General features: G+C 34.1%; 1 protein-coding gene and 1 long non-coding RNA gene across 2 annotated transcripts in view; one reads left to right on the plus strand and one right to left on the minus strand.

Moving 5' to 3' along the window:
- LOC149782820 (uncharacterized) overlaps positions 1–7,582 on the plus strand; it is a 62,088-nt gene extending 54,506 nt beyond the window's left edge. The window contains exon 5 of the mRNA XM_089934345.1: positions 7,219–7,582. Coding sequence (XP_089790471.1) covers positions 7,219–7,367 — 149 coding nt within the window. The 3' untranslated portion in view covers positions 7,368–7,582. The remainder of the gene's footprint in view (positions 1–7,218) is intronic.
- Positions 1–23,290, minus strand: part of LOC149782819 (uncharacterized) — a 281,237-nt gene that overhangs the window by 87,774 nt on the left and 170,173 nt on the right. The gene's annotated exons all lie outside the window — the stretch shown is intronic.

A 23,290-nucleotide genomic window follows, 5' to 3' on the forward strand; every position in this document is an offset into this window, starting at 1 on the left:
GTCATGCTTTCTTAACAAGCAAGACAAAGATGCAAAATGCAAAACAATTTACAATTCACTAATAACTCGCACATAATTTCAAACTATGTACAGAGCCGTTTGTAGAATGTATTCAGGGTCAATCAGTACACATGAGAGAAACATTGACATCACGTGTCCCGTGGACGTGCGTTTTGTAACGAAAGAATGAAAGATTATTATATATCAAGCGCCATTCATAATTACCACGTGATATGAATCGAGATTAATCACTTAGCTAGTGTGTACACATCCGCCATGTACTCGAGTCCTCGTTACAAACTTGGTTGTTTGTGCCTACTGAAACTCCCAAGGTCTGATTTATGTATTTTATTTTCAGTAAATATCAGACAATTTAGACATGTCAAGTAAAATATGAGTGGTTGATAAATACAGTGTTTCTTAAGTTAGCATGAGTGTATTAGCAAGAAATTAATTATTTAGAGTCAAATGATGCTTCTTTCTGCACATTTACAGTTGAATTATTATTAAGAATATAATGAGCTTGACGTATGAGTACATATACTCAGTTTTACACTTCACCTGACAAGTTTATTACACATGTGTATGTTTGTACCAGTGAAAAGTTATCTGACAAAATACTAAATATTAAATATGTAATAACTGCTTGAGGAAGTTCTCACTTAATAATACATTAAGTTGCAGTCTGTGTCACCGATGTCAGTAGTTTTGCAGCCAATTAATATAACTAAGAGGATACATGTGCAATTTTTCTTCAGTTGACTGATTTGAATGGATACTGCAAGGTACTCAATAGACACGTACCCTCGGATTTTGACGCACGGAATTAAAACCATTTATACAAAAAGTGATCTTTTGCTGTCGCAAGCACTGTATGCTGAGTGAAGTGTAGTTAGCGGTATCAGTCACAGGAGGAATGGGATAAGTGCCCTCCCTTGGGTTATTATATCTAATACATATATGGTTTATATGTAAGTTGTAAGCAGCGATGCGAGCCATGATCACTAAGCTGTGCATAGTACTAGCATTAGTATATGTCCTTTAGTCTGCGGGGTACTAAAACAATCCTATACACTGTATTTATCAATGGAGCAGCCAGGTGTGATTCATAGGCGGCGCTTTTACCGCATATTGTCAAAAAGTTTTAAGAAATTATATATATATATATATATATATATATATATATATATATATATATATATATATATATATATATACTGAACGAAATTAAATAGTCCTCTTATTTAGTACCAAAATTACAGAATTGCATTGTAGATATATGAATAAAATAACGTTAACCGTCTTCAGTCGATATATTCTTTTGAATCATCGGTCATATTAGTTCATTTTAATAACTTCTTCGTTTTCTCGTGTGCCATATAAGCGGATTGGTGCATTATTTGGAAACGTAAACGTAGGTATCATCATCATCATCATCATCATCATCTGACAGTTGTAGGTATCGTCATTATCACGACAGTCGTAAGTATTATAACTATCATCATCATGACAGTTGTAAGTATCATCAACATTACCTACATGACATTTGCAAGTATCATCATCATTATACATATCTGTACACCGTATAAATTTTGTTTCATACTGTGCTGATTCATAATATCAGTTGTTGTCAAGCGAAACTTTCTTCTGAGTAAACTTAATGCTATTAATCTTTTTTGTTTCTTAAGCATTGATTCCTATCACATATTCGTTACGTTTGGACATCACCTCGATATAATTCTCAAAACTGGGTTGCTTCTTAACGATCTGACCAAACTCTTTTGAATCGTCCGTCATATTAGTTAATTTAATAACTTCTTCCGTTTTCAGCTTCGTTTTCTTTGTGCCATATAAGCTGATTGCATCATTATTGGAAACGTAAACGTATCGTAGCAAATAGGGTTTTGGTTGAATAATGTATCAAAATATGGTATAGCAAGCTTTATTTGGAAAACGAAGTACCGCGTGAATCTCGTGTTATCTGTCAGGGTGGGCAAAATACAGTTTGCGTAAACATACCAATATAATTTACCGTATATAATCTTAATAGCTTTATCATTAGCCAAACTTCCTGAGAAAAAAACCTATAATTTAGGTGGCAGATTTTAACTCGAGTCTTCATTTCTTTTTTGACAATAGTTATATTTGCTCCATTGCAAGGTATGGAATAACTTCAAAGTCGTCGTAGCTAAGCTACATAATGTCAGTAAGGGTTGACAAGTATGTTCGATGTTGTTGAAATTGTGGTCTGTAGTCAGAGATCGACTTACCTTACAATACACTACACAGAACCGTTTTTCAAGCAATAAAAACGTTGTCACGTTCGATCATAAATATCAGGGTCAACCTTTTACACTGAATGACAATAAGTTATGCATGTTGTTATATTTTCGTTACATAAACCCCAAATATTAGTACTGTGAATGAGATATATTTATTTATCAAGGAAATAAAATTCAGCGTCTTGATCTGGACATGCATTAAACTGCGAAGACCAATAATGCATTATACAAAAAAATAACCCATACCATCATCATCTTCGTCGTCATCGTAGTCATTAGAGTATACAGATTCAAGATTCAAGATTCTTTAATTTGAAATCTAGGCTACCTGTCCATAAAAAATAATATATAGGAAGGCAATGTATATTGTTCGAAGTGCACGTATACATACTATTTTAATATTAATGATGTCATGTATTGTTCTTGAATACACTGCAAATGGTAAATAAAGAATGCATCTTTGTGAATAACAGAAGGATTTTGTGCAGAGATGAAGGCTTACATTTTTTGAGATGCATTAGTATTCCAAATTTTGGAATACTTTTCTCTAAATTCTTAATAATTTTGTACAAATTTGTAATCCTGTGGAAGTATGCTTCTCAACATTCAATAGTGTTTTATAATTTTTACAGCACCAACAGTTTGAAGAGTTTGTGATATTATCATGCTAATTTGACTCTTGCAGTCCTTCACGCTTTGAGAAAATGCTGAAACAAATACATATCCAAAATATCTTGCGAGATCTATACAAAGGCCAAACCGTTGCTAAATAACACATTTCTGACATGTAGTTTCAACGTAACTCGTCCGTTATAATCTAACGTTTTAATTACCTCGTAGAAGTCTCCTAAATATCTGCTCCTATCCGCGATTAATAATTTACACCAATCTTTAATAGATTTGAATAATGTGTAACACATAATTGAAGTCTGCCAATTCTTCAAGGTCAGAATAATTATTCACATTATGCGAAACATTTGATGTTATTTAAAGAAGCGGCATTGAACACGTTCAGTTCTTTCTGAATAAGTCTAGCCCCATGTTCAGAACCTAAACATAATATAAATTTAACCAGAGCATACCATATTTTAATGGTATCTTCACAACTAATCTTCGCACATTTCTGTTGTTAATGAAAATAGACATAGCAGATTAGCTACTGTATGTTATTAATGTTGTTTAGCTTTTATCCAAGATAGCTTTGGTTAAAACACAAGATTCGTATTTTTGTAAAATGAAATTACGTATTTGCGACCCGTTAAACAGATACAGAGACACACATGCTTTTTTAAAATTTCTTAATGGCCTTCCATTGCAAGATATAAGCATCTTTGTCTTATTCAAGTTCAACAATATGCTAGTATTCTATATATATCCATATCTATAGCCATATCTATATCTACCCATATCAAAATCTATCCATATCTATATCCATATTTATATATATCCATATCTATTTCTATCCACATCAATATCTATCCATATATATATCTATATCTATCCATATCTATATCTATCAATATCTATATCCATATCTATATACATATCTATATCTATCCATATATATATCATTGCATACCTATATCCATATATATATATATATATATATATATATAACCATATCTATATCTATCCATATATATATCTATCCATATCTACATGCATATCTATATCAATATCTATATTCATCCATATATATATATCCATGTCTATATCCATATCTATCTCCATATCTCTATCTATCCATATCTATATCTCTCCATATCTTTATCCATATCTATATGAGTATCTACATCTATCAATATCTATATATATCCATATCTATATCTATCCATATCTATATTCAAATATATTTCTATCCACATCTATGTCTATCCACATCTATATCCATATATATATATATATATATATATATATATATATATATATATATATATATATATATATATATATATATATATATATATCCACATCTATATCCATATATATATATCTATATCGATATTTATATCCATATCTATCCATATTATTATATAATCATATCTATATATATCTATCCATATCTATATATATATATATATATATCCATATCTGTCCATATCTATATCTATCCATATATATATATATATATATATATATATATATATATATATATATATATATATTTCATTTTTACTCTGCCTAGATTCAATCCTCGGTCTGTGATATATATATATATATATATATATATATATATATATATATATATATATATATATATATATATATCCGTATCTACATCTATCCATATATGTATATTATATCCATATCTATAACCATATATATTTCTAACCATATATATATATATATATATATATATATATATATATATATATATATATATATATATATATATATATATATATATCCATATCTATATCTATCCATTTCTATTTACATATCTGTATCTATCCAAAACTATGTCTATCCATATCTGTATCAATATCTATATCCATATCAATATGTATCCATATCTATATCCATATGTATATCCATATCTATATCTATCCATATCTATATACATATCTATATCCATATCTATATATATCCATATATATATATATATCCATAAGTGGGGTGGTGTACTTCAACCGTGCCACCTGATGCATGGAGAAGAGACATAATTTGAACTGTCATTGTTTTGGTTAGGCAAACAAGTTCCAGTATACTGTGCTGTCTAACCCAATAATCACAGCTTTCCATCCCTCCCCACCCACTCAATACTTAGAGGACCAGTGATTGTGTATTAAAATTGTGTCTACATACCTCATATGCTTTCTTTATGCAGTTTCCCATTTATAGCTATGTCCCACATGCAGTTCTTGCTAACACCCTCTTCCCATCTATCCACGTAGCTCATGATGAATGCACATACGACATATTTAATTTAAAAACAAAATACTTAGATAACAGGGTTGAAGCTTTTTTTGGACACCACTGGAATTTAATTAGAACTTTATTCATTAGGACTGGTGATATAACTTATTTGGGATTTAATTCGCAATACTGTAAGTTCTTTTTAAATTTTCATTTTCTTATTATTGGAAATTAAATAATGTGTTGATTTTTACAAACCTTGTTGGTTTTCACTCTCTACTGTTATAAAACTTTTGGAATTGGAAAGCTGTTTCTGTTTTTATGATTACTCTTCATGTGCGTTTAAGTTTATTTTATCTACCTTCTTTCAAGGTTGCCAAACAAAAGGAAAATAAGTTTTATTAGAATGGTCCCAAGACATCATGAACCAGTTTTGGTTTTCGTGCAAGACCGCTAGCAGCCATGAACAATTTTTGGCGAGTTTTTAGTCCTTGTATTTGAAACAGATAAATGTAAACGTTTGCTACTATATACTATTGTATGAACAGTGTAATGTGGAATATTGAAGAAACATTGATCCAAGCAAAACTGCAATCCTGCTACATTAACTATTACAATGTAGCTTTCACTTGATGATATAAATCAAGTTGTCTTATCAGTATGGGGTCACCGTGAAAAAAGAGACCAGCTTTAGGTGCTATAGGTACAGATTGTAGCATTCTTCAGAGTATCTGGAGGACTGTCCTGCATCACATCACCAATACACATGAGTAGATCCTCTCACATGGCCAAGGCATTAATAAATGTCTACATTAACCTTTGTTGGAGAATGAAGACCAAACGAATCCCTGGCTTGATCCAAAGAAGGATGCCAAAGTGCTGAACATTTTGGCACAGGTGCTCCTGGACCAAAGGTTCCTAAACAGAGTGGAGTATTACTTAAATTTCAGGTATGCCATTTCAGGATTGCAGCAATTGCATGGTACTTAAAAGAAAAATGTGAAGAACACTTTAAATGCTGTTATTCTCAACTTTTGAATACATTACTGTATATATTTACCATTTGAAGATCTGAATAAGTTAGCATTCATAAGATGTGTGAACATGATACATGTACAGTGACTCTCCTTCTCAAGTCTCCGATAAGTTCAAGTTCAGGTATAATACATGCACATCAGGTATACACACTTCCATAACATTTTATCAATAAACACTTCGGTAAAGATTTTATGTATGCAATATTTAGCAACAGTAATGACTATTTAATAATTGTATTAATCCGTTAGCAGATTACAAATGACACATGCTACATGATACATGTTTTTGATAATTGCAGAAACACTGATGAACTTGAAGTTTTTCATCAGTAGATCATGATGTACTGTGCCAACAGATTTTCATGCATCCCTCCTTTGTACAGGATTAGGAATGAGTTAACTGCTTTGGATCACAATATCCATAGTGGCAGAGGTGTAATTAGAAACAAACAAGAGGAGATAGTGTATTTTTTTTCACTACAGGAAATTAGAAATAATTTTATATATTGATTGTACGTCATGAAAACTTAGTATTAGATACAAGTCTAGATACATGTCATTTTCCAACAATCGGCACACATTCTTTTAATATTTGTGGTAAGAAGTCTTAATATTTTTATGCATACAGATCTTGTAATTAGTATTGTTATCATTGTAGTGGATATTTATTTTGATCTGAGCAATGCAAGTCTAATAATCAGATCCAATGATATGTATAGCACTTTCCCAGGGAACTGACACACTTTATTATGGTTATATGAGGTTCATGGAATTTCCTCAGGCCGTTTGGGGAAGATGCTGTCATCATTATGATTACTAGCTAATGAATGTTCATGACAACATGTTGCCTTCTGAAGGAATAGGCAAAAATGCATCCTGTCTCACATAGTACTTTGTAGATAGAACAAGTGGGAATAAAAACAAACCCTCAACAACTCCTTGCGAACTGGTCATGAGGCTCTAATATTGGGTGAAAATTTAATATGAGTTAGCATGGGGATGCTTGTCAATCAAGTTAAGAAAATAGAATTTTCTTTAAACAGGTATCAATGTTACAACAAAAAAAGCAGCAGATGGTCTGTCTACCCTTGAAAGGAAAATAAAACATATCCCCATATCAGGGAGCTTAGACAGAAAGCCTTCATCTATCGACTTGAGGGAAAGCAGGGTATGCGGAGGAGAAGAGAACTAAAGGAGATGATCCCAGGAGAATTTGTAGAATCTTGGCATGTCAACAACCACCATCAACCCCTTTGGTGAAAGAGAAGATCTCTCGATTTTAATTATGTCAAATATGAAACAGTGTCTGATATATGGATGTGTCTGCTAAGGCAGGTTACACTTTATATAATATCCTGTAAATATCAGTAGTTGAAAATAAAATAATGTATCTGCAATTGCTGAAAACATTTTATTGTGATTATTAATGACCTTCTTGCCCACATTGTTTATACGTAGAAATAGACTGGTGTTAAAAAAATCTGAATGAAAGCATTATCGTTTAATGCAATATTATGTGCAGTTACAAGACAACAAAGAATGAAGTCAATTGTATTCATTTATATACAAAGTCTTGCATGCAAGAAAGTGTTTAAATTCATGCAAGCCTGGAGGGGATGAAGCCAGTGTATTGTCCGTCCTGATATTTGTTATGTATCTGCCAGAAACAGCAAGAGGGATTTATATGTCTCTGTCCAGACCCGAACCTTCCATGTTGCCGTAGTATGAAATGCCTATATGCAGCATGTCTGTTGGCATTCATCAAGTCAACCTTATCATTGAGAACATCCTGGCCAAGGCAAGTACAGCCTCATCAAGGATTAGAACTTGAAAATTCTGAAAAATTATTCCAGTTTGTAATATGCTAATTCTAAAATGTAAAACAATATATTTTAAAAAATAATAAGAACATGCTCTTATTCAACTGGTGTTCATTTTCGATCAGCAAATTCCACTGTAAAATACACAAGGATCAAAACTGCACACGGTTTTTATTTGACATGAGTACTGTGAGTTTCATCACAATTAAAACTGATATTAAGTGTAGTTTATGTTAAAATGGATAGCTCAAAGTTTTTGGGGAGCATTTCTAGGAATGGCTGATTGCAGACGAAGATAATAGTTACATAAGAATTTGATCCTTGTATCATCATCAGCTTAGATTTGTTTAGCACAGTGAGGTACCCACATTGAAACCAAGTTATGGAAAGAATCTACTCGATGAGTATCAATTGTATAAAAAAAATCCTTATCATTTGCATATGTTTGCATGTCTGTTTTGGACAGCTTATAATTTTAAAATTCATTCACAGTGATTGCAAAAAAAAAATACTCTAAGCATATGTCTCATTTGGTAAGCAGTCTCGCTTAAAGTCTTGAAACTTTTTACATTAAATAAACTCTTAAGCATGTTAAGATTAATGCATCAAGAGACAGTACACATTCTAAACAAAACTTGATATATTTATTACTGGCAAAAGTGTTATGCAGAGTTGTGTCTCACAACACCTATTCCAGGTTTGTGGGCATCTCCCTACATTTTCCACACACCATTCTCGTGATCCTGAGTTGGGGGTTGGGTGATAACCACAACACTACCTTGAACCTGGCTCCAATACATTAAAGACAAGGTTGGGGTGGAAATTCAACATCTGTATGAACAGTTCCCTCAGCCTGTCTGGTTCCACACTTATGATCTCCTGGAATTTATTTAAAAGATTAAGCATAAGGAATCCCTATATATATGTGGTACAAAAAGCTTGAAAGCTAAAATCATCATACCATGGAAATTTCAGCATTTACAACAATCATTATTTATATCAATTATTAATCTTTGCAAGTCCACCTTGGAAATGGAAGTCATTGCAAATGATGTGTTGTAAGAGTAAATACCAAAGTTTTAATTCTGTGTGTACATGGATGCAGTATTTTGATTTTATTAGTACAAAATGCAAGTTACACATTCATAGGGAGCTGCTACATATATCCTGTATACAGAAAGCCGTTTTCTGTAATGTGGCCAACATACCTGTCAAGTTATTCATACCTTTTGTGATATATATTTTGTACATAACACATTTTAGCTGTTGCAATAACACGATCAAAGAATACATAAAAGTTACTGAAAGAAAGAAGTTTCAAAATTTTCATTGAATCAAGTAAAAATTTTATTACAGAAATCATTTGCAGTTATAACCAGTTCAGACGTGGAAAAAGTGAATGCCAAGCAGACTAGGTAATTTAAATTCTTACCCAAATTTGTTGGATCAGATATAAAGAAAAAAATCTGTTTCTTGCAAGCCTTCATTTCAGTCTAAATTCTGGACAAATAATACGTTTTAGGTTTATTAAGTCCTTTTGTTTATCATGATAGTGCATATATAGTATTATCTTAACATATTTTGGGGCTTTAGAAATACACATTAAGGCATGCATTATATTTAAAAGAGAAGAATAAAAGTGTAGTATTTATTTTACAAGACTTAAATGGATATATGAACTTTGTACAGGTCTAATTATATATAAAAAAAACTGCAATCTAGTCGGGTCTAATTGCTGAACTCCAAAGTAAGATTACATATACATTTTGTACCATTTTGAATTTTTAAAAAATAAAAATGGTTGATGTTGTTGTTGTTGGCTTTACCGCCATGTTTCCGCACAATATAGGCTATACTTGGCGGCCAGTATTAATGGTGGAGGAAGAACCTGGGAAAACCCCGGAAAAAACCACCAACCCACGAGAAGCTACTGGCAAGCATTCTCACATACCCACATAGGCCGAACCCGAAACTTGAACCCACACAGACAGATGTGAGATGGCAGTGATACGTAACGTTGAGCGATTTGGACCACTCAAGGCCCCAAAAAACAAAAATAATAAATTTATTACTTAAAATGGAAAAAGAGCAAGTCGATCTTAACAGTATTGAATATTTGTATGCCACTAGGGTATATCACTAATACCTATATATGACATGATTTTAGCTAATCTACCTTTAGGCCCTCATACAAAGGAATTTATCTATTTTAACTGCATCTTTGAAGCCACTGTATATATTGGGTCTGGAAGAAGTAAACAGAGTTGGCATTTCTAATGTCAACTGGAATACTATTCAAGAGCAAATTTCCAGAGTATTGGAAACATATTTTGAATAACTCCTTATTTGGTTTGGGAATTTTATATTGTTTGGTAGACATGGATCGCAGGTGGGGAATATTACCAGGTAGCCTATACTGGAACAGTGATTGTAAATATACAGGAACACTATTATTGGATATCCTGTACATTAATTTGGTTTTTCTCAACCGGATTCAGTCTTTAATAGGTAATAATTTTAACTTACCAGCTAAATTTTCCTTGCTTTCTTTCTGAATTGATATTAGCCTGAATACTATTGTTTGAAGATGTGCTAGCTTTGCTATGTTTTTATCATTTGAATTACTCCACACTGTGTTACAGTAGTCTAAATAGGGTTATGCAACTGTTATAAAATAGTTTTCTGTGCCTTTCATGGAGAAAATGTCTTATCCCACCGAGAGGCCATAAACTTGAATTGACTTTTTTACTGATATATTTGATATGTTCAGTCCATGATAGGTTATTATCTACCAAAACACCAAGTAGTATATCATGACAGGCCATTTGCAAATTTGTATCCTTCCTTGTCAGACATAGTTCATCACTACCAAGATTTGTTCTTTTTTGCCATGTTGAGATAAGTAATATTTTAGTTTTACCAGTATTTACCACCATGCTATAGCATGTGCACGAGTTGTCCAGTTTGTTTAGGGCATCTTGTAAAGAAATTTCTAGCTTGTGCTTTGTGTTTTGGATGTCTGACAATGTTGTGTCATCTGCACAGAGTTCTGTAGATGATACTGAGTCCCTTAGTAACAAGTGGTAGGCCATTAACAAATAATATCAATAGTAATGGACCTAGAATTGAACTTTGTGGTACTCTGTATCTAATTGTTCCAGGTTCAGACAGAACAATATTTATATAAACATGTTGTGTTCTCTCACTTAAGTATGAAGTAAATCATCTAATTGTGCTTTCATCACACTGGTAAATTGTCAGTTTCTTCAAAAGGATTTCATGATCCACCATGTCAAAAGCGTTCCTGAAATCTACAAATAGAAATCCTATTATTCAACTTTGATAAAGTACCTGAAGCCATTTATCAGTTAGAGAGATTAAGTCAGTCTCACGTGAATGTTTCTGTCTAAAGCTTGATTGATTAGGGTGTAACAGCAAGTGTTTCGTTAAATATGACATGAACGAATCAAGGACACGTTTTTCATTCAATTTTGACAAGTTTGGTAGTACTGAAATCGGCTGGTAGTTATCAGTATCATTCTTGAACCAGATTTGCGCATAGGCATTACATTTTGCAGTTTTCCATATTTTCGGGACAGATGAGGTTACAATATTTAAATTGGTTATGAATGTTATGCTATCTGAAATAGCTGAGGCAGAAGTTTTAATGAGTCTTGGATCAATCTGATCAAGTCCTGTAGCATTCTTGGTATCAGGTTTACAGAGACATTTTTAACAAAGTTTTTGTTATACTTGTGGGATAAAGAAACATACCTCCTTATATATTTTTTCAGTTCATTAAAGTTGTTTTCTACTACTGGTTCTTTTAACTTAGTGGTAATTTAGCGAAAAAATCATTGAAAACATTTGCAATGTCAGTATCATCGGTGACTTTGGTGTCATTTACCAGAAGTAAGTGAATTTTATTTGTCTGATCTTTGTGAGTTACCTCAATGAGTTTATTGAAGACTTTCCAAATGGAGTTTGTGTTGCTCTTTGTGTTTTCAAGCGATGATTGACAAAAAATTTTTTAAAGCCTTTTTAATCATGCCTGTTGTGTTATTTCTCCATACTTTATATTGTGCATGGTTTCTCATAGCCTTTAATTGGTCTCGTCACTTCACAGTATCTAGGATTTCAGTAGTAAATCAATTAGGTTGGATTTCATACTTTACTCGATGTACTTTGAGTGGTGCATACTTAGAGACTACATCCATAAATAAGTCAGTCCACACTCTCAGAGCTTCATGTATGTCATCCAAATGTTGGATAATATTCCATGGAGCTTTATATAGGTCATCCTGAAATTGTTCTTTACTTCAATTTTGGAAATATCTGTAAGTGATAGTTTTGTGCGTATTTTTCTTATTTCTCTTGCATTTAACCTTTCTTGTCAAAAAAAAATAGGATAGTGGTCACTAAGACCAACATTTGGTACATTAACACAAGCCACATTGTCTGGTTGGTTGGCATAAATGTGATCAATAAGAGTGCTTGATATTTATGTTACCCTTGTGGGCTCATTTACCTGCTGGACTAGGCCTAATGATTCTATAAATTCCATCCAGTTACTCCTTATTTGAGTATTAAGTAGGTTCTTATTTACATTGCCAAGTATTTATGTTTCTTTATCCTGCGCAAGAACAGTATCTAATTGTTTCAAAAAATTATCATTCCAAAATGCTTTGGAGGAAGGTGGCCTATAAATGAAACCAACTAGGAATGATTTTGCATTACTCTGAGAAAGTTCCACCCAAATGCTCTCAATTTCACATGACTCCAAGTCTGGTCGCCTGTCTGCATTTACATCTTCCCTAATGTATACAAGCCCCCTCCCCCGCTGTATCTCTGTCCCTGCGTAATGGTTTATTGTAGCCTTGACAGTGAAATAGATTGTAATTGTGGTTAGATTTAATTTGGTTTCAGTGAGTCCTAAAACATGCAAATTATTTTCCCTGTGAGACAACACTATCTTAATCTGTTCTATTTTTTCCACTATACCTTGTACATTTAAGTGACCCATGTTAAAACCTTTTGTATTTAGTTATATCAGTTATATGCATGTCATCATGCAATAGGGTACTCTATGAGATTTATCATTTTGGTATTATATAAGGTGGCCATATAAATGAGGTGGCCTTTGTATTTTCTATAGTATCTGTGCAGGGTCTTCCTTTATCAAATGATATTGGGTGGGGTGGTGAGTAGCAACAAAAAAAGCAAAGCAGTTTAAACATACATTGTTTGGTAAAATAAATAATCCTATAATACAAGTATGCACTTTTTAAGTTGTGCAAAATACTACTGACTTTGCCAAGTTACTTAGTACCAAACATTTTTCAGTATGTATCAGCACTTGTTTTGCAAGATATAAATAAAAAAATTACCCCCATTCTTGTCTGCCTTGTTTAAACTATGTGTAGAGCTTGGCCAGCTCTGTTTTCAGGCTCCACAGCATGTCTTCTTCCTCTGCTCCCTCTGGTTCTTGCTCCATGCATCGTCCTTCCTCTCCCTCTTATAGGTCGCTCTGGAATTGAGCTTGAAAGTGAGCTGATTTAAATCTCTCTAATGAATTTGAATATGTAAAAGTATTTAATAATTTGACATACTTATAGGAATATAGTGCTAATTGAGAATCCGAAATTAATACATGAGAGGTTGTGATATGATGGAAGTTTCCTGGGCTGGATCATGTCAAGTGTGTTGAGTAGGTGTGGGTCCAAAATTTAAAAAGGACCACTACTTTCGATTAATGGGCACCAAAGCAAAGTTTAAGTGTCTATTTACTCAGTGTGAATAATACCAACTAAACATGCGCAAAAATAAAACGGTGGTCAAATTTCAAGCGACAAGTGACTGTACGTTTGTGTGTGTGTGTGTGTGTACTTTTTATGATCTTGCCATTAGTTTTGGACCTGGATTCCATATTCCAGTCGCAGATTTAAAAAAAAAAAACTATCTAAAACATTGTGTATGTAAAGTATTAACTTGGAGAAGCTGAACACGAATTCTTTTCCGTTTTGGTTGAAACCCCAAAAAGATGAGTGTAAGGGTCAATTGGTGACAATCTGGTTAGAATTTATAAATTGATTAATGAAATTACTCAGTTTTGAACATTTTTAAATATCCTTGATGCTTTTTGTTTATAAAATCGAGTAGTGGGGACGTGAGGGAGTGCAAATTCTACTAGGCAAGAAATAGATTACCTGTGGGTTTTTGCAATCCGTTGTTTTCACGTAACGTCATAAAACGTGTTTACATCCATATCCGCCATTTTGATTCTCTAGCCACGCAAGCCGGCACCTACCAACATTGTTCATTCCACATAATTATGAAGGCATGTCTCATTTTATGCGCAAGGATATAATATAACATCACACTCTGTTGTGCATGTCAACTGCACGAGACCAAATGCGTGACTTTTCACTTTTTGTCTTCAAGTAAAACATTGAAATTTCAACCATCTTTGTTATTCTTTCATAAACAAATAGATTCATCAATAAACAGACGCATAAGCAAGCGGATACACAAACAAGTAGAAACATGTAATGATTTTCAATTTACATGGGCTGAACTGAATCATCTGATTATAGTTCAAGTTATAAAGCCAATTGTTAATATATATTTTCATATTTCTAAAAGTATTTCAAGAATAATCGGTTTTGACATATGGGAAAAGGTCATTATCCGTATGGCAAATGTTTCGTTTTAGACGAAACTTCTTTGAACGGTTATCGCTTACATTCAATATCATCCTACGTCCAACATCTCCACCACAAATACAATATTTGACCGTACCTATTAAAACTGGTTTGTCAGCGGGCACATGCACGTTTTTGCGAAAAATATTTGTACATAAAAGTTCTGGCATAATACACATGCTATGAAATTGTATTTCCATAACTGTTATTGTATCCCGAAGATCATTGTCCGGAATAACTCTTTCAAGGTGACACGCTTAGGGACGTCACACAAAATACTTTTTTTTAATATAAAAAATAAAATATTGTCTGTTTGTATAAAAAAAATAACTGCATTTCTATTTGATAGCAATATGCACGATTACGGTTTAACTTCACCCTTCCGTCTTTTGATATAAGCCATGTAGCTTAGTTTTATTTTTAGTTTCGTGCTATAGGGGCACATAATTTCAAGTATAATCTACGGATTGTTTCGATTAAGTAAATATCCTAATCGACAATTAAATCAGATTATTATCTTGAATATACGTGATGACTGGTGCTGATAAAAGTTTTTTAGGGACTCAATATGGCGGCGAAAGGTACGCGCTCGTTGGGGGCCCCGAGTGGCCGAGTGGTCTAAAGCGCTCACCGTTACGGATCACTGCCATCTCACCTCTGTCTGCGTCGGTTCGAGTCTCGGATTCGGCTAATGTGGTTATGTGAGAAAGCTTGCCGGTAGCTTCTCGTGGGTTGGTGGTTCTTTCCGGAGGTTTTCCGGGTTCTTCCTCCACCATTAATACTGGCCGCCATGTATAGCATATCTTGTGCTGAAAAATGGCGTTAAACCCTACAACAACAACAACAACAACAACGCGCGCGTTGCATTGTGGGTATTTGCGTACACAATTGTGACGTCTGTGAAAACAATCCATATTGTACAAAGCACGTCGATTTAAATTATTCTCGCACCACAAAAGCTTTCGAATATAACTAAAAAAAAGTAGTTTTACATACACTTCAATGTTTTCTCTAAAAATTAAAATTAGAAAGGAAAAGGATAAAGAGAAAATAACGAGATCAGTAGAAGATCTTGATCACCGTTGTTGACATTTTGCACGGATCGTAGCGTGGTTGTGTTTTACGTCATCATCTTCCATGTTTACGATATGGCATATAATTATGCAAATTTCGGTCACCGGAATCATGTTTGTTATTCGTTCTGGATCTGCCGATCGCTGCCGAGCGGGATTTCTATATGGAGAGGATAGATTCGTTACTCTACGTACGAAGATTTCAGAGAGCTCGTATTTCATAACGAGAACCTCTACGTACTTGATATTACCCCAGAATTGCCTTTTAAATAGTATTTAATCAGTTGATATACATAAATGTCCCAACATTTTTGCAAGCAAATTCACCCTCAGCTGCACTATTGTGCCTTTAAACACGAGGATCCTAAAACATGAGACAGTCAATAAAAATTAATCCTGCAGGCTTCCACACGAATGATTACAAATAAAATGTTAAATATACAAGACATCATACACTTAAGACATAAGTGGACAAGCCGTGTAATAAAAATGTTCAATCAGTTAAAAATATGTCTTCTAAGGCATTCGCGGACAACACATCGTAACTGTAATACGCAACATGTGCTACAATTAATGACCGTTCAAATCAAGTCTGCCGAAGCGCGCCTACATTTTTGTGAATGAACAGTGAGACATTTAAGGGTAATTTTTACGAATAAAAAATGTTGCCTTTCATAATTGTATGAATTTGCACACTTTATCATTACAAATACATGTTACGATGGTAGAGTGAATGAGAAATGCCATGCTGTAAACATGCTAAAATCACGCTGTGTAATAATCCAGATAAAGCGGTATAACTGTATGTAGGTACTTTCAATATTAATTCAATAACAGGTGTGTAACTACCATATAGCAAAGTATAGGAGTCCACATATTATCTTTTTACACTATAGACTAGGTAGGGGCCCATCGGTTAGCGTTGCATAGGGGCCCGCTAAGAGGTACAGATATCCTAGCTACGCCACTGCTCAATACCTTGAAATTCATTCAGAAAGTTTTAACGAATATACCATAAACAGTACCTTATACACCCACCGTGTGCTAAATACTATTATTATAGCTCATACAACTGATATTGTCAATAGCTGGTGCACAAAATGTCACGTGTCAGGGAACAAAACACCGTATCTCGCTCACGCGATCGTGTTTCTATCTTGTTCTCCGATTCGGTTATGTCTCCTTTGTTATGGGAGAAATATTTAGATTTGTTCACTCGTGACAATTTATGTTCTACTAAGACTTCGCCCGTGCAGAACATGAATTGCCTTGGGCGAACCGATCTTCATTTCACAATAAGAAGGGCAATAAATGTAATATATTATACAAATCGTATGTAAAACTCCTTTTCGTTGGTGGTATATTCAGGCCCTAAAAGGTGTAGTACGCACGTTTTGACAAAACTGTTTCATCATGTGCTAAATGTATGAGGGTCATGGCGTTAGCGGAAAGTTTTGCATTTTCGCTACTGTGGTGTATGGTTTTAAATTTTTATCTGAAAACTATTTTGCTGAAACGGTTTTTTCATTCAGTGTCCGTGACTTTCACCTTTGACATGGTGACCCTAAAATCTATAGGCGCAGTCGCGTCTTAAACGCAAACCGTCCGCTCAGTTGGGTTACTGTTTGTGGCATAGGAATTAAGAGTCATTTTTTTGGGCCGGGTTTCTTGTCTAGGCCCCTGAACTTGACATTTTTTAACAGTTTTATTCAAATTGGATTAGGCGTGTTTCTTATTTCAAGGTCAAATCATCCACTAGTTTTGACTTATAAAGGTTGGAATAAAATCAGAATGCCTAACGAAAATAATTTTATTTCTTTTATTTCTTAGAGTCACTGTGACCTTGACATTTGATATTTCGATCCCAAATGTAGTACGTGTCTTGCTTATATTGTTTACAGACTTTTGTCAATAAATCTGTTATATAAGTCAAATTATTGTGTGGAAATAACTTTCGTTGTTTTAAACCCCGTGACCTTGATCTTTACCATTTTGAGCCCGAAATATAAAGGTGTGTGATATGACCACAATTTGGAAATACCCATATTTTTCACAAAATTCCTGCATTAAGAAAACATTGAATAAAGAGGATACTGATGACAACTGGTTATCTAGAAATTTAGTATCCTGTCATTATACAGTTGCTTTGCATGTACTGCATCAATGACAATGACTTATTGCCATTCATGACATTGTTCCTTTAAGATATTAATTAGGAGACTGTGAAGTTCTATGTGACCCACTATTAAGCGTTGGGGTGGAATGCTCCCAATACTTTTTTGAATTACTGTGGAATTCCCATCCTGGCTCGTTTTGTAGGAAGTGAAATTATTGATAGAGAGAGGTAAAGCTCCGAGCCCCCAGTCAGCAATACTGACAATTAAATTATTAAGAACACAAAGGTGAAATTCAAAGAATAACAATTTAATACAAATTAAACGATATTAATTTCTCAACCAATCTTCTTCCATGTAACAACCTATTTCATCACGTGATTATGGTGTGAGATGGCTTTCCCCTGTACTTGGTTTCTACTCATCTGTGTTTACTCCGCCAATTCCTTTCCTCCTTCTGGCGTTCTCCGTACTACGTTCTTCCTGTACGCTTCCCCTTCTTGTTTCTTTTTCTCCTCCTCCTTCTCTCTCTCTCTCTCTCTCTCTCTCTCTCTCTCTCTCTCTCTAGCAACTAGGCTTGTTTTCTGCCTACTGCCTTGCTCTATCCTGTCTCTTTGAGACTCGGGACTTGACTACCCGGTAGTTCTGTCCCCAAAAGCTTCCTACGAAAAATACAAGGACGTTAGCATTTGTGTTGGCCATCTCGACTCACACTACATCAACAATCAATTAATCATCAGATAAAGCCTACTTATCATACAGAAATCACTAAATTGCGTCACATCAATATATATATATATATATATATATATATATATATATATATATATATATATATATATATATATATATATATATATATAATATATCATTATTCTCAACAATATCACAACAATCAGACTCATTTCTGTACATTACACTCCCACAAGTGTACACAAATGTTCAAATATCCATATTATTTTTAAATTTACACACTGCAACCATTTCCAATGTTACAATTTAATTCAACAATTACAAAATCTAGAATATCACATAAATAAATACACTAGTTTACCACGAAGTAACCAGATAGCGAATTACAATATTAATTCTGACTACGAGCTAGCAATCTACATAATCATAGCCAGGGCCGGCGCCAGATCCGGCCAGACTATCTGGCGTCCCCCCCCCCCCCGGAAAATATCAATTTCAGAATTTATAAACAATACTTTTTTTAAAAAATGCGCCCCCTGAAATCAGCGCCCTAGGCGGCTGCCTAGTTTGCCTATATGGTAGCGCCGGCCCTGATCATAGCTCATTTCTCAAGTACGCAGTAAATTAAACAATACAAAGGTAATTCTACGTACTAACGATTCTGGTAAGTAAATATATATACTGCACATAATTACAATTACAAAAACATTCTGCAACAATCGAGCAAATAACTCACTGACCTTTACGAAGCTTTCTGTCCTTGAATGTACCAAGGTTTCCTTTCCCGCCAAATCACGAGTGGCTCCCGGAGTTATTGCTACAGCTTGTCAGCCCGATGCTTCACAATGACTAATTCGTTCCCAGCCCAAATGACTGTTAAATTCTGGTTCGAATTGATGGCCCCACCCTTTCTCAGTTCTGATTGGATATCAATTCTACTCCAGTCGGTCTAACTTAACAGACGAGCCTCAGGCCATCTGTCGACGCGGGGAGATTTACAACAGCAACAAGGGTCCTTTGCTCTAGCACAAAGCTTCCAACGTCTACATGTGAGTTTTAACACCTAACGGAGCGGATCTTGTACAAACGCCAATCGCCACGACAGTGCAGGGTCGACATACTCATGGTGCTAACCCATTCCTTTGTTCCTGACTTACGTAATCGCGGGCAGGCAAACGTGACAGAGACCGCCTCCAATTGTGCTTCACTCGTTTATGCTTCTAACGAATTTAAGGTGCATCGAAAACTATTCCAAATAATCAAATATTTGACATTTTTTCCTAGGAAAATCATTGTACCTACTGTATGGTTCCTGCTAGTGATTAAGAATCCACTCCTCTGAGGTCTTGTTCCTCATAGACCTCTAGGTGTGTAAGGACGAGGAACAGAAATATAGACAGGTAAGGGTATCACAAGAGAAATTATATTTATTTATGATCATTTGACAAAAAATTGATCACGATATGAAAATTTGTACACATTTTTACTACAGATTTATTTTTTATCTACTTGTTCGTCTGTTCGTTATTTTTCTTGTTCCTATGTTTTAGAGGCAAACTTCTTGTGTCATTTAGCTTCTGCGCCAATTTCTATGACATTATGTAATATCATTAGCAAAATTCATTTCACTTTATTGGGCATTCAGGGGAAAAGACAAATGAACGAATACGATAATGCCTCTTAGATCAACATGTTTGCAATCTGAATGCATTTTGTCGAGAATATGTTTAAAACTTAAACATTCAAGGTACAAGTGCTCCTTCAGGGGTGAGAGATCGACATGCACTTGTACGTCCTATTTCACATAAGGTTGATACAGTACTACGGCAAAATGAAATATCCAAAAGAGGCTCATTTGAGCACATAGAATGAAAACTATCAGTAACCGTGTTGACAAGAAAATATTAAAATCTCTATCTATGCATACATACAAATCTAAAATTGAGATCCAGCACACCAAAGGCTCCTACAATGGTTAATGCTAGTACATTTGCAATTGCTGCATGGAACATACTGCCTAGTACAGAAACGTACGCAAAACGGAACAATTCAGTGATAGTCCTCTTTTTCTGTGTAGGCTGAATTATTTTCGGGCATCTCACAATATATATATATATATATATATATATATATATATATATATATATATATATATATATATATATTTATATATATATATGTATACCTATCTATATAAATAGATACATGTATATATCTATGCAGACATGTATCTATCTAGATACATGTATATATGCATGCAGACATATATCTATCTCCATACATGTATATATGTATACAGACACACAGCTATCTCCATGCCTGTATATATGTATACAGACACACAGCTATCTCCACGAATGTATATATGTATATCTCCACGCCTGTATATATGTATACAGACACGCACCTATCTCCACGCCTGTATATATGTACACAGACACGCGGCTATCGCCACGGCTGTATAAATGTATACAGACACGCAGCTATCTACACGCCTGTATATATGTATACAAACACGCAGCTATCTCAACGCCTGTCTATATGTATACAGACACGGAGCTATCTCAACGCCTGTATATATGTATACAGACACGCAGCTATCTCCACGCATGTATATATGTATACAGACATCCAGCCATCTCCACGCCTGTATATATGTATACAGACACCCAGATATCTCCACGCATGTATCTATATATACAGACACAAAGCCATCTCCACGCATGTATATATGTATCCAGACACCCAGCTATCTCAACGCATGTATATATGTATCCAGACACACATCTTTCTCCACACATGTATATATGTATACAGACACACATCTATCTCCATACATGTATATATGTATACAGACACACATCTATCTCCATATATGTATACAGACACACATCTATCTCCATACATGTATATATGTATACAGACACACATCTATCTCCATACATGTATATATATCTATACAGACGCACATCTATCACCATACATGTATACAGACAGACATCTATCTCCATACATGTATATATGTATACAGGCACACATCTATCTTCATATATGTATACAGACACACATCTATCTCCATACATGTATATATGTATACAGACACACATTTATATCCATACATGTATACAGACACACATCTATCTCCATACATGCATATATGTATACAGACACACATATATCTCCATACATGTACATATATATACAGACACCGAGCTATCTCCACGCATGTATATATGTATACACACACCCAGCAATCTCCATGCATGTATATATGAATACAGACACCAAGCTATCTCCATACATGTATATATGTATACAGACACACATCTATCTCCATACATGTATATATATATATATACAGACACACATCTATCACCATACATGTATACAGACACACATCTATCTCCATACATGTATATATGTATACAGACACACATTTATATTCATACATGTATACAGACACACATCTATCTCCATACATGCATATATTTATACAGACACACATATATCTCCATACATGTATATATATATATATATATATATATATATATATATATATATATATATATATATATATATATACAGACACCCAGCTATCTCCACGCATGTATATATGTATACAGACACCCAGCTATCTCCACGCATGTATATATGTATACACACACCCAGCAATCTCCATGCATGTATATATGAATACAGACACCAAGCTATCTCCATGCATGTATATATGTCTACAGACACCCAGCTATATCCATGCATGTATATATGTAAACAGACACACATGTATCTCCATACATGTATATATTTATACAGACACACATCTATCTCCATATATGTATATAGACACACATCTATCTCCATACATGTATATATGTATACAGAAACACATCTATCTCCATACATATATAGACACACATCTATCTCCATACATGTATATATGTATACAGACACGCATCTATCTCCACACATGTGTACAGAGACACACATCTATCTCCATACATGTAGTTATGTATACAGACACACATTTATCTCCATACATGTAGAGAGACACACAGCTATCTCCATACATGTATATATGTATACAGACACACATCTATCTCCATACATGTAAACAGACACATATCTATCTCCATACATGTATATATGTATACAGACAAACATCTATCTCCATATATGTATACAGACACACATCTATCTCCATACATGTATATATGTATACAGACACACATCTAACTCCATACATGTATATATATCTATACAGACACACATCTATCACGATACATGTATACGCCCGTACAGAAAAATCTCACCAGTTCACATGAGCTGCTCATAAGCTGCACATGAGAACCTTGTTAGAAATGTATGCAAATTGGGTAGATTTTGCAGGCTCATGTTTGCAGTTTGTTAGATCTTGTGAGCCAAGGAAAAACTAACCTGATTCTCACGTGAGCAGATTTTGCTCACGTGAGAATCTAAATTTTCACATGAGAAAGTAGAACTTAGAAAACATTCTTTTCCATTACATACAACCATGTTTGAAAATAAGACAGAGTTCTAATTTCTCACGTGAGTTATCACGTGAGAAACTTGGACTTTGATTCTGGTTAAACACTTTTTTCAAATTTATTCAAAGTTGGATTTTCTCATGTGAGTTATCACATGTGCAATTTGGACTTAAATATTTTGTGTATGTTGAATGTCAAGCATCTCCATT

Source organism: Sinohyriopsis cumingii, chromosome 15 (genome assembly GCF_028554795.1).
Source record: "Sinohyriopsis cumingii isolate HCF-2022 chromosome 15, ASM2855479v2, whole genome shotgun sequence".
NCBI lineage: Eukaryota > Metazoa > Mollusca > Bivalvia > Unionida > Unionidae > Sinohyriopsis > Sinohyriopsis cumingii.